The sequence below is a fragment of the Papio anubis genome, chromosome 10 (genome assembly GCF_008728515.1).
Source record: "Papio anubis isolate 15944 chromosome 10, Panubis1.0, whole genome shotgun sequence".
Taxonomy (NCBI): Eukaryota; Metazoa; Chordata; class Mammalia; order Primates; family Cercopithecidae; genus Papio; species Papio anubis.
Genome location: NC_044985.1, coordinates 125,317,474 through 125,330,605, shown reverse-complemented (window position 1 = coordinate 125,330,605; position 13,132 = coordinate 125,317,474). Strand labels below are relative to the sequence as shown.

The following is a 13,132-nucleotide window of genomic DNA, read 5'->3' as shown; positions in this document are numbered from 1 at the left end:
ATTAGCCAACATGGTGGTGCACACCTGTAGTCCCAGCTAATTGGGAGGCTGAGGCAGGAGGATCACCTGAGCGTGGGGAGGTCGAGGCTGCAGTGAGTTTTGACTATGCCACTGCACTCCAGTCTGGGTGACAGAGTGAGACCCTATCTCAAAAAAAAAGAAAAAAAAAAAAAAAAAAAGATAAGCTGGGCGCAGCAGCTCACACCTGTAATCCCAGCATTTTGGGAGGCCGAGTGGGGTGGATCACTTAAGGTCAAGAGTTCAAAACCAGCCTGGCCAACATGATGAAACTCCGTTTCTACTAAAAATACAAAAAAAAATTAGCCGGGCATGGTGGTGGGCACCTGTAATCCCAACTACTCAGGAGGCTAAGGCAGGAGAATCACTTGAGCCAGAGGCAGAGGTTGCAGTGGGCTGAAATCACACCATTGCACTCCAGCCTGAGTGACAGAGCGAAATTCTGCCTCAAAAATAAAAATAAAAATATCATCTCAAACCACAATGAGATACTACTACACACCTACTAGGATGGCTAGAATAAAAAAGTCAGAAAATAGTTAAGTGTTGGCAAATATGTGGAGAAATTGGAATACATAACATTGCTGGCAGGAATGTAAAATGGCACAGCTACTTTGGAAAACAGTCTCGCAGTTCCTCTAAAGATTAGACCTAGAGTTCCCATGTGACCCAGCAATTCTACTTCTAGGTATTCTGTCACTCCTGTGCATCCACAGGTTTGGCATCCACAGATTTGATTAACCAACTGATGATCAAAACTGCTAAAAACAACCCCACCAAAATGATAAAAAGTAATAGTACAACAAGAGATAATAGTCAATACAGTATAACAAATATTCACACAGTGTTTCCATTGTATGAGGTATTATAAGTAATCTAGAGATGAGTTAAGTACACCAGATGGCCAGACGCAGTGGCTCACGCCTGTAATCCCAGCACTATGGGAGGCTAAGGTGGGTGGATCACCTGAGGTCAGGAGTTCGAGACCAGCCTGGCCAACGTGGTGAAACCCTGTCTCTACTAAAAATACAAAAAATTAGCTGGGTGTAGTGGCAGGCACCTATAATCCCAGCTACTTGAGAGGCTGAGGCAGGAGAATCACTTGAACCCAGGGGGCAGAGGTTGCAGTGAGCTGAGATCACGCCACTGCACTCCAGTCTGGGTGACAAAGTAAGACTCCATCTCAAAATAAAAAAATTAATTAATTAAATAAAATAACGTACACCAGAAGATGTGTATATGCAAATATTATACCATTTTTTATATAAGGAATTTGAACATCTACGGATATTGGTATCCTCAAGGGTCCTAGACCCACCCACTCCCGCTAAGATACCGAGACAACTTTATCCTCTGAAAAATGAAAACATACATCCACACAAAAACTTGTACATGAATGTTTACAGCAGAATTATTCATAATAGCCAAAAGATGGAAACAATCCAAATGTCCATCAACTGAGGAACAGATAAAATGTAGTATGTCCATACAATGAAATATTATTCAGCCATGAAAAAGAATGAAGTACTGCTACATGTTACAACATGGATGAACCTTCAAAACATATACTAAGTGAAAAAAGCCAGTCATACAAGACTACATAGTATATGATCCTAATCATATGAAATATCCAGAACAAGGAAATCGATAGTGATAGAAAGTAGGTTACTGTTTGCTTAGAGCTGAGGGGAAGGGAGACGGAGGTTGAGGAGGTGACAGCTAAAAGATGTGGGGTGATTAAAATGGTCTAAAATTGACAGTGGTGATAGTTGTACATTTCTGTGAATATTAAATACCAGTGAATTTTACACTTTAAATGGGTAAATCGTATGGCATGTGAATTACATCTCTATAAAGCTGTTAAAACATTTCAGCTCCATTTTATCCACCAACACTATTACATACTGAACAGCTTCTAGCTTCAAATCATCTTGACTTATCTGTGGCAACAATAAACAAGCACGCATTTCTAGATGTAGAGAGAAAGCATTGCAAGAATAAATATGCATGTATTTCTAGATCTAGAAAGAACGAGCTGCAAGAATAAACAAGCATGTGTTTCTAGATCTAGGGAAAAGTGCTGCAAGAATAAACACGTACGCATTTCTAGATCTAGAAGGAAAGAACAGGAACAAAATACAACCCTGTGCTCAATCACCTCCACTAGCTTCTCTGTCAGCAGTTTTTGCTCTAGAATCATTTGTCATTCTTGTGGCAGTCTGCCTTGACAGAAAACAAATTTTCATTTGTACTCTCTGGGAGACGGGAGATATAAACAGAACTCAAGACTTATAGAGCTCAACTTTCTGAAGAAAATATAAGGAAGACAGCCAGGGCTTATTTGTTGCAGATATACATAAAACCACTCACCACAGATTATACATGGACAGACAGCCATGAGCACTGAGGTCTTCAGGCCAAGTGGGTCTGTATTTTCACCAAAGCAAAAAAATAAGCATTTTAAAAACAACGAAATGTCAGAACTTCCCCTGTGTTAAAAAGGTTCCTGAAATGTGAACTTCCAGCATCAACTTGGGGAATCTGCACAGCACCACACGATGCCAGTGTTTTCTGGCCATGCGAACACAGAAGCAGCTCGTGCCTTTCAAGTTTAGCATCAGCACATCTCCCTGGAAGAACACCGCTGCTTAAGACTTACGTGAAAAGACAATGTAGTAAACAGACAAGTAAGATAGGTGCACATGGCCAGAAAACCCCAAAACAAAACAACATTGAATCCCTGAGGTTAGAAAACACTGCAACAGAGGGAAAAATTCAAAACATTCTTAAAGTCTGTTAACCAAATCTAACTTTTGATTTCATTCATTTAACACGTTGACTCAGCAAGGCCCTGTTCCAAACACCAGAGGAGCAGTAGATATAATACAGCCTTTCCTTCCCAGAACTTGCATTTCAGGAGCAGGGAGACAGCAAGCAGGCACCAGGATGTGGTGTCTTCACCAAGACAGATCTGCCCAGCTGGGGTCTCACTGCTTAGTGCACCCGACACCTGGTAGCCGAGTGTCTGCCTCAGCCTACAGGTCCAACAGCAAAAACCACCTGACCACAGTATGTCTCTTGGTTCCAATGTAAAGGCAAGAGGCAGAGAGACAGAATACGAATGAGACAAGTGAACAAATGACAGCAAGACAGTGATGGTGAGCTTGGGTCAGACAACCAGCCTTGATCCAAAAACAACAAGGAAGAGGGGGTGGGACAAGCCTGCCTCTGTGGGGCTACGCAGGGGGGACTTCCCCAGGAGGGGACTCTGCCCACTCAGGGCAGGCCCCACTTACCAGCCCATTGACACCAAACCTTAGAGTGGCACAGACAATTGCACTTCCAGAGGCTGTATCCTGGTATACTGGCAATACTTGTCAGGGTAGATTACAAAAGATGCTCACCGATTCCTGGCCACTCTCCCACCAAGGTGCCTCGACTTCTCCACCCCTCGAATCAGAGCTAGCCTGGTAGCCTGCTTTGATTAATAAAACGTGGCAGAAGTGACAATGGACAAATTCCAAGCCAAGAGCCCAAGGAACACTGCAGTGCCCACTTCTGGACTGAGAACATTTCTGTGACCACGAAAATGAGGCCAAGTGGGCTGGAGGGAGAATGAGATTCTGCATGTGAGGTTCCAACCAGGGTGCCAAATGTGTGGGTAAGGCAATCCCAGATTGCCCAACCCTCTGAGTCAGCCTACTAGAGCCTCCAAACCAACACATAGACCTGTGATTTAAGCTCCACGTTTGGGATGGTTTGTTACTTAACAAAGCTAACTGATGCAGTTGTGGAGGACAGGGTACTTGGAAGCAGAATACAACCAACTTATAATATATTGAATTTTAGCTCTCCCTACAGGTGTGTATCAGCAGGCAACACAATGTAAAAAATACCCCAAGCTGGCACAGTGGCTCACATCTGTAGTCCTAGCTACTTGGGAGGCTGAGGCAGGAGGATCACTTGAATCCAAGAGTTAGAGGCTGGCCTGGGGAACATAGCAAGATCCTGTCTCTTAACAAAAAAAAAAGTACCCCATCCAACACAGGATATTCAGAATATGCAAGACCATTTTCTTTTTCTTCAAATAAAAGTTCTTTAATTTCTGGTAACTCTGCCAGATATATCAAATACCAAATATGACAGTTATATTTAACTGAAACAATAATCTCAATTTATTAAAACTGACAAGCTGTAAATATTGCAAAACTTTCACAAAATGGCATCTCTGATTTCCTTAGGTATAAAATGACTCATACTCAGTAAAGGTGAATTTCTCTGAGAAGAATTTACATCTTATTTACAGCTCAACAACAAATGTGTGCTTTTTTTCTTCTGGGTCCTAGTTTTAGTTGATAAAGTCCAGTAGGCAGAACAAAAAAAAAGAGAGAGAGAAAAAAAGAGACACTCTAAAAGTAAACCTATTAGTACAATTATTTTTCTTTTACTTTTTTTTCTCTTAAATTTTGCACCCGTTATAAGCCTAGACTACGGTAAACGTGTTTATTGGAAGATGGCTACATGGTGGAAATTCCTCCAAACACTTGATTGAAAAAGATTTGGGAGCCCAATTAAGTTTCCAGACTAATCTATTTCCTACAGGAAAGTCACCCAAGAGCTGGTGAAAGCGCAGCCGACTGCTATTCTTCAGGGTTCAAAGGTTGCCCAGCTTCAGACCTCCTTCCCTGCACCAGAAGTGATGTGGGAAGTTGGACAGACAGGTCCTACCGGTTTCAGTTACCATGGCCCTGATGAAATTATCTTTCACTTCCTCCTCAGATAAGAGCTTCAGAAAAGTATCCCGGTCCCCTGAGTTCTCACACCTGCCATACTTGCCTTCAAACAACACTAAAGGCCAGAGACCACCTTGCTCAGAGCTTCACTGCCCCACCCACCAAGCACCCCTCCTCTGTGTTCCCTCTTCCCTCCTTCCCACCCCATGCAATGCATTCTGCAATAAGGTCCACAGCTCAATAATAGTTTTACTTTCTGTGTAGCATCTTGACTCCTCAAAAGAAATTCCCAAGTGTAAATAAACCTCCTGCTAGAGTTTAAATTCATTCTCTTGTCCTTACTTTTGTGCCATTAAGAGCAAGAAAAGCTTCTAAAGATGTTACTTGAAAGCCAGAAAAAATTAGAAAAAAAGAGAATGCATTTGTGTATTACATATGAAAATAAATAATTTTAAAAAGAACTTTTGGCTGGGCACGGTGGCTTACACCTATAATCCTAGCACTTGGGAGGCTGAAGCGGGAGGATCTGTTGAGCCCAGGAGATTGAGGCCAGCCTGGGCAACATGGCAAAACCCTGTTTCTACTAAAAATACAAAAATTAGACAGGCGTGGTGGTGTATGCTTGTAATCCCAGCTACTTCAGGGGTTGAGGAGGGCGGATCGCTTGAGCCCAGGAGGTCCAGGCTGCAGTGAGCCATGATCGCACCACTGCATTCCAGCCTGGGTGACAGAAGACCCTTTCTCAAAAAAAGAAAAAAAAAAAAAAAAAAGTAAAAAATGAATAAATAAAAAGAACTTTCATGCTAATAACATGTAGAAAAACAAAAAAAGTTTTCTAATACATTACATGGACCTAAAAAATAGTGTTACTTAAATATTGATATATGCATATATTCTTAGTATATTTAATTGTTCTTGCTAATATTACCAGTGCAATCTTCTATAATGGAATTTTCAAAATAAAAACTGTATTATCATTGACCTAGAAAAGTAAGTTATATGTTAACACCATACAACACTTCCTGCATGACAGGCTCTGTGTGTGGTGTCTGCTCAATCCTCACACCAGCAGCTCTGGGAAAGAGGGATTATAATTGTCCCCACGTTTCAGAATAGGAAGCTGACACACATGGAGGCTAAGTGGCATCCCCTCATCCAGGTGGCCCAGGCCTCATTGAGACCGGGTGGCTAAGCTGGGAAGGTCTGGGTGTACCATCTGGCTCCAGTCTGCACCTTCCAGCAGTCTCTTAGCCAGCCTCTCACGAAAGAAGAGTAGAAAGACCAAATTATACTACAATTTTAAACAAAAGATATGACAATACCACTTTCCAAATAAAAGGAGAAATTCAGATTTACCGTTTCTAAGGATTTTCTCATGTGTTACCAAAGTCACTTTTGGTCAACTTAATATGCAAAGTCTAACCAGCAAAATGGAACTTGGTATATAATTTGACCGTTAGAAGATATAACAAAATACGCCTCCAAAAATCATGCTTCTTACCTCAGTGTCAAATATTTCCACGGTGTTGTCCAGCAGCTTTACTCTGAGGTGCAGGTGCTTCTCTTGCATTCTGGGCAACAGAGTCTGCCCAGGCTCAAGGGTGCTAACTCCCACAGGGGTCTGGGCACCCAAGCGTGTCCCTGCAGTCTGCAGGACTCTGTATGTTCCTTCTATCTCTCCCATTCTTCACCATCTGAGTGAAGAAAACACTAAAATGAAAAAAAAAAAAAAACACACACACATGAAGGAATTATCACATTATTTAGGTATTAAAACAAGGTAAAAAAAGAATTATCGGAGACAAGGGAATCCTCTGTATTATTTCTGCAACTTCTGTAAGTCTTAATCACTTCAAAAGAAAGCGTTACAAAAGATTATTTTCTCTCAGGCACTCATAGGTGGAGCATAAAATAACAAGCACCACCCTCAGTAACAATATTTCTGAATGCTCTATGAGCCAGTCATACCCATTAACTCATTTAACCTGTTAGACCTCACGAACGAGTGACATCACCACCACCCACCTAGCAGAGGCAAGAGAGCCCAGGGCTGCCACACCAACCCTAGGCTGTCCACTCCCTTAGCACACCTTTCTCCACCAGCCCAAACAGTTATTGTGGTGATGATCCTTTTTAAGTACTAGATAGTGCCATTTCTACCAAACGTAAATGGGCTCCACAAAGCATAGATAGCATTAATGCGTGTCAGGCAGTGCACAGCAAGATCTGAGGCATTCGTGCAGCTGTTCTTCCCCTCTGCTGACTTTATGTGGAGTAGAAGACTACCCCAGCTGAGGACAAATGCCAATAAAGGAGATGAAAACAGCCAGGTTTGTCTTTGCCAGCCTTGTACTCCTCGATTTTTCTAACGTGTCTTGCCAGGGTAGAGCGGGTGCCACTGGTAGTCTGGGAAGTAATTTCATGTATGGCACTGAATGACAGTTTGGATAAGGGTAACAAGGACTACATGCCTGGTAGCAGGAGGCACCTGCCCTTGGTCAGGCCTTTCCCAGCTCCTGCCCATTCTCACAATAACGCCCATCCTCACAATAACCCCCTCATCACTATCCACAGCCCACTTAACAGATGACAATGAGGGCCCAAGCAGGTCAAACACTTGGCCCAGGGAAGAGCTCATGTCCTTTTCAATTCTTCTTTGTGCCAAGGGGAAGGTCTCTGCTTGCAAGCTATTAAGTCTAACAGGGCTATTCTCGTCATTATTTGTTTAATGCACTGTAGATTTTATTTTTCCATTCAAATTGGGTATATATTTTTAAAAACAGATTTTATTGTCTATATTTGAAGTCTGCAACATGATGGTATGGGACACACAAAGATAGTAAAATGCGTCTTCATTGTTTTTAACGAAGATCAGCCTAGTATTAACTACTAAATATTTAGTATTAAGTATCAGCTAGAATAATACTAGCTTGTTTTTAATTGTGTTTATTATCTATTATTTATGGCAACTTCCCTTGTGAAGTGTCTTATTTATGTTTAAAAATCAATTTTTACATATTTAATACAATACAACATAGTACGGCAAAAAATATGGCAAAACTGGTGGAGGTGAGATACAAATGCTGGGTGTTTAATCAACAAAGAATGCAGCACTGCACCTATTATTTTATCTCACCCAATCACTCTCAGAGTCTTCCACTAATCTGTAACCTTTTAAAGAGTTAGTCTCACTCAATTTCTAGTCCAGTCCCCTTGCGTGCCAACTTAATTACTCCGAGTCTCCCGGCCCTTTCCTCTTTTTCATGCTTGTTTTGTCATCAAGACAAGCAAATCAAGAACTCCCCACTTTTTTTGGAGACAGAGTCTTGCTCTGTTGCCCAGGCTAAAGTGCAGTGGTGCCATCTTGGTTCACTGCAACCTCCACCTCCACGGCTCAAGTAATTCTCCCACCTCAGCCTCTGGAGTAGCTGGCACCACAGGCGTGAGTCACCATATCCAGCTAATTTTTTGTATTTTTAGTAGAGATGGTGTTTCACCATGTTGGCAAGGCTGGTTGTGAACTCCTGGCCTCAAGTGATCCTCCCACCTCAGCCTCCCAAAGTGCTGGGATTACAGGTGAGAGCCACCACACCTAGAAAAGAACCTTTTTATTTCGTAATTTCAAATAGGCTCTCAGTGACTTACTGCCAAGCATCTCCTACTGTACACTTAAACCTTGCCCACAAAGACAACCTTCTAAGCTTCTGCACACGTCCAGTTTATCAAACAAGAAAGCAAAAAATGAAGAGCTAAATCCTCTGGGACAAGCAAAATGTGAGTAGTATGAACAAAATGACAAGGCAGTGCAAGTCCCATCCTAATTCCTGAACAAAGCCACTGACTGACACATTTATTACCTGAGCTGCACGGTTGGCACAGGTTGGCAGTTACCTACCATCTTCAGCTGTCATTCTTCATGCTGGATGCTCCTTGAGGGCAGGAACTAAATTCTTACTGTAAACATTTGCTAAGTATTTACTTAATGTCACTGGCATCAAAAAACATGAAGTGGTACATCATACAATGCACTGTAAAGATGACAACGGCCAAAGACAAGACTACAACCACAAACAGAACAACACTGTAACAAATTACTGTTTTTGCAAAACTAATATTAAACATGAGATATATGAAGTTCTGAGAATCATAAATAAGCCTTTTCATTTCAATTCCATAAACTTTTACTTAATTTTTATGAGTGCATAATTGTACGTATTTATGGGGTATGTGATTTTTTTCTTATTTATTGACAAAAATTGTATATACTTATCATGTACAACATGATGCCCTGAAATATGTCTACACTATGGGATGGCCAAATTGAGGCAATTAACTTATGCATGACCTCACAAACTTAACATTTTTTGTGGAGAGAACACTTAAAATCCACAAAAATTAGTAGTTTTCAGAAATACAATATGTATCTTAGCAACTTTCAGAAATACAATATGTTGTTACTAACTAGAGTCACCATGCTATATAATAGATCTCCTAAACTTAACTGCTGTCTAACTCAAGTTTTGTATTCTTACACAAGCAAACAATGTGTAATGGTCAAATTAGGGTATTTGGGATATCCTCCACCTCAAACATTTACAAATTCTTTCTGTTGGGAACATTCCAAATCCACTCCTCTAGTTATTTTGAAATATACAATAAGGTATTAACTACAGTTGCCCTATTGTACTACCGAACAATAGATCTTATTTCTTCTTACTGCATTTTTGTACCCATTAATCCTTCTTAACCCCCACCCCCACTACCCTTCCCAACCTCTGATAAACGTCAGTTTTTTTCAGTTCCCACGAGTGAGAATATATGATATTTGTCCTTTCACAAACTTTTATTTATTGAGCAGTTAATGCAAAAGTAAGAGAATGCAAATGAAGAAGACTTCCACTTTGAAGGTACCTCCAACGTGAAAACATGAAAATAAAAATAAATGATCTACATGTTCTTGGTCAGCTCACAACATTTATCAAATATAAAACCATCAAAAGTGGGTTCTTCTGAAACAAGGGATAGGATGTTTTACTTTGGTCATCAAAGGCATTATTTCCCTTAAGTAATGCTACAAATCTGTAAACATTTATATAACTGAAATACATTTTTAGAAGTCATTTCTCCTATTTATTCTACTGTATAATTCTCATTTATGTTTTTGTAAGTATAGCTTGAAAAATTTCTACAGGTTCTTTCTCTTCTATTCATTATAAGAAAGTCATTTCTAAACATCTACTGCTAAAAAAAATAGACACGGCTAACCTGTAATGTCTAGGTGTACATTCCACCGAGAAAACCGTAAAAAGAAAACACAAGGAAGTTATTACTAGAGAAGCGGTCCCTTCTTGATGGGAGAGAGGGACTGTCGCTGGGAGGGCACACAGGGAAGGAGTTCTTAGGGTGGCGGGGCACAGTTTTATTTCTTGACCTGGACAGTGTTCATTTTATAATTCATTAAGCCATACACCTGGATTCATGTTTTTATATGTGTTTATTTTATAATAAAAATATGTTTAAAACAACAAGCTTTTAACATTGCTTCTTCTTTCAGGAGAACATGACGTATCAGACAAATAAAAAACACTTTTCTTAGTTCAAGGAATATCAAACTCTCTTCTAAATATGCGGCTCACAGAGGAAATCTTCACGTTTCACACTTTCCAAGCAGCGACTTACATCCTAATTTTCATCCAGCCCAGAGAGACGCCGACATGGCTGCAGCTGAGATGTAGGCCACGACAAAATACCCTTGTTCATGAGACTGATCTTAAGAAGACAGATTCACTTGAGAGGAGATAACTCTGCGGTACTCTGTTGCTGATATCCCAAAGAAAAATCTGTTTGTTGTCACATAATAGCAACGTGGCATAAACTATGCATTTAATAATTACTCAGCTTTAAGATTAAGACTTACATTTAAGATTTTAACACTAAATTTAAGACTAAGACTTAAGTTTAAAACTTTAAGTTTATTACTAAGCTTCTGAAAGCTTAAAAATACCTTAATAAAGCCAGGAATAGTGGCGTACACCTATAATCCCAGCTACTCAGGAGACTGAGGTGGGACGGTCACTTGAGGCTAGCAGTTTGAAACCAGCCTGGGCAACATAGTGAGACTATCTTTAAAGAAATGTAAAAAAATACATTAATAGAAAACTGGCAGGTAACCCCATTGCTGTGATTGCCAGTTAAACTCGGTGTCAAAGCCTGTCAATCTACTGCGGAACCGGCAGGTTGCTCATTCAGTATCATTTGCTATAGTGGGATTACTTCCCCCAGCCTGACAACGGGAAAAAATTTTTTTTTTAGGTATGCACCAGGGCTGGGTACGGTGGCTCATGCCTGTAATCCCAGCACTTTGGGAGGCCAAGGCAGGTGGATCATCTGTCAGGAGTTTGAAACCAGCCTGGCCAACATGGTGAAACCTTGTCTCTACTAAAAATATAAAAATTAGTTGGGTGTGGTGGCGGGTGCCTGTAATCCCAGCTACTCGTGAGGCTGAGGCTGTTTTACATAAATTTAGACTAATGAAAATTATCTTTGTTTTGCTTTGTGTGCTTATAAATAAGTATTGAAGAGGCAAGAACACACAAGCTAGACTTGAAACATGGCAAGGCCACGAACAATCCTTGGTGTACCATGTTCTGTGGTCCTAGAAACCTGGTGTCAACCTCTGCCCATCTCTGCTCCTGCCAGCGAAACTTCCCAGATGCCCAGAGGAAAGTGGCAGCGTAAACAACCAGGAATCCGTGGGGGACTCAGTTTATTGTGCCATGTTCTTTCAATGTGAATGAAATGCTTTGCAGTCTTCATTCCTAAAAACATTTCTGGTGGCCGGATACAATTTGCACTACTGACACTTGGTCCCGCCTACTACAAACTCGGCTCTTGTGGGTATAGTCTCATTTAACAACAGAAAACCCTGTGACATGTCATTTCCATTTTAAAGTTGGAAAATTCAGCTCAAAAGTCTGCCAAAGCTTTGGGTCATAATGATGTATTGAGTAGGCTTGTAACAAATGGACCACTCTAGTGACAGATGTTGACAGTAGGGGATGCTGTGTGTATGTGGGGGTGGAGGGTATATGGAAAATCTCTGTACCTCCTGCTTAATTTTGCTACTAACCTAAAACTGCTCTAAAAAATAAAATCTATTTATAAAAAAAAAAAAGGCCTGCCAAGGAACACATAACTCAGAAGTGACAGAGCTAGGACGTGGGCCCAGACTTGGCTACCAAAACTCTTCTCCTTCTGCTGGAAAATCAGCACATGGCTTTTTAGGCAAAAGCACAGTCCACCAGCCACAGTAAAGGGTAGGAGCTAACATTTCTATTTTGCAATTAAAAAAAAAAAAATCACCTTCCCTAAAATATTTTTTACTGTCTGCTTTGGGAAAATCAAAAACCCAACTTCTCTATGACCAACCCAAGAAAGCAGAATATGAACTTGATATTTCACTACACTCATCTAATAGGAAAGTCCACTGCAGCACTGGGAACAAACTTCACTGCTGATGATGTTCAAATGGAATTCTTCCTCAATCCCTCGACCCTGGGGTGCATTACCTCTTTACTGCAGCACAGCAAGAGATGGATCCTTCTTTATTCCCTTTCTAAAGCATTACTAACTTTTAGAATAAGGAACTAAATAGTCAATGTGAGGAAGCAGAGAAAAATGTCAAGACCTCTGCTGTAAAGTAAGGCCTTCAAAGTGCTAATGAGAAATGGCTGGCTGGGCAGGCGGGCGGGCCAGCAGGGCTTGCACACCCTCCCCAGAACACTGCTGCATAAACACACACCAACACTGCTACGGTGTTGTCTGAAGGCAATGTGGCCCGAGCATCACAGAAACCATGGTTGGCACCAGAAGCTTGGGGAGAAGGGTGCTGCAGAAATCACTTGCACACACTTCTCCGGCAGGCGCTTCAGGATGGCTATGTCACTTGCACAGAGCTGACCACTGAGGAGGATCCATATGCGGGCAACACTGTCCCTCAAACACCAGGAGGGGCAGTCAACAACTCAAGAACCTCTGCTGACAGAAGAGCGCTTACTGACACAGAAATGTATCTATCAAGCTGTGATTTTAAAAAGACCAAATAAAAAGGCAGGCACTAATAGGGAACAAGGAAGGAGGCAGCAGCAGCTGGGGGTGGTGGAAATTCAGGGCCAGCACACTTAGGTTTCAATTTCAACTCTGCCATTAACAAACTCAGTCGTGGCACCACTCCCAGCCCCAGCTTTTTCAACTGGAAAATTACAGAGGAAGGGAAGGGTTAATCAGATCTTTTTCAGCTCTAAGAATCCACGATTCTGTGATAAGGCAGCTCAGTGTGAGAACAAATGGAAAGAAAATGTGTTCTTGATTTCTACTAATTT

The 13,132-nt window shown here is 41.1% G+C and overlaps 1 protein-coding gene across 5 annotated transcripts in view; it reads right to left on the bottom strand.

The window, feature by feature from the left end:
- Positions 1-13,132, bottom strand: part of FARP2 (FERM, ARH/RhoGEF and pleckstrin domain protein 2) — a 141,822-nt gene that overhangs the window by 117,897 nt on the left and 10,793 nt on the right. For 4 of the 5 annotated variants that reach the window (XM_031651900.1, XM_031651902.1, XM_031651904.1 and 1 more), the window contains exon 2: positions 6,253-6,461. In XM_031651900.1, the coding sequence (XP_031507760.1) occupies positions 6,253-6,435 (183 nt within the window). In that variant the 5' untranslated portion in view covers positions 6,436-6,461. The remainder of the gene's footprint in view (positions 1-6,252; positions 6,462-13,132) is intronic. The other variant, XM_031651903.1, reaches the window with a different exon arrangement.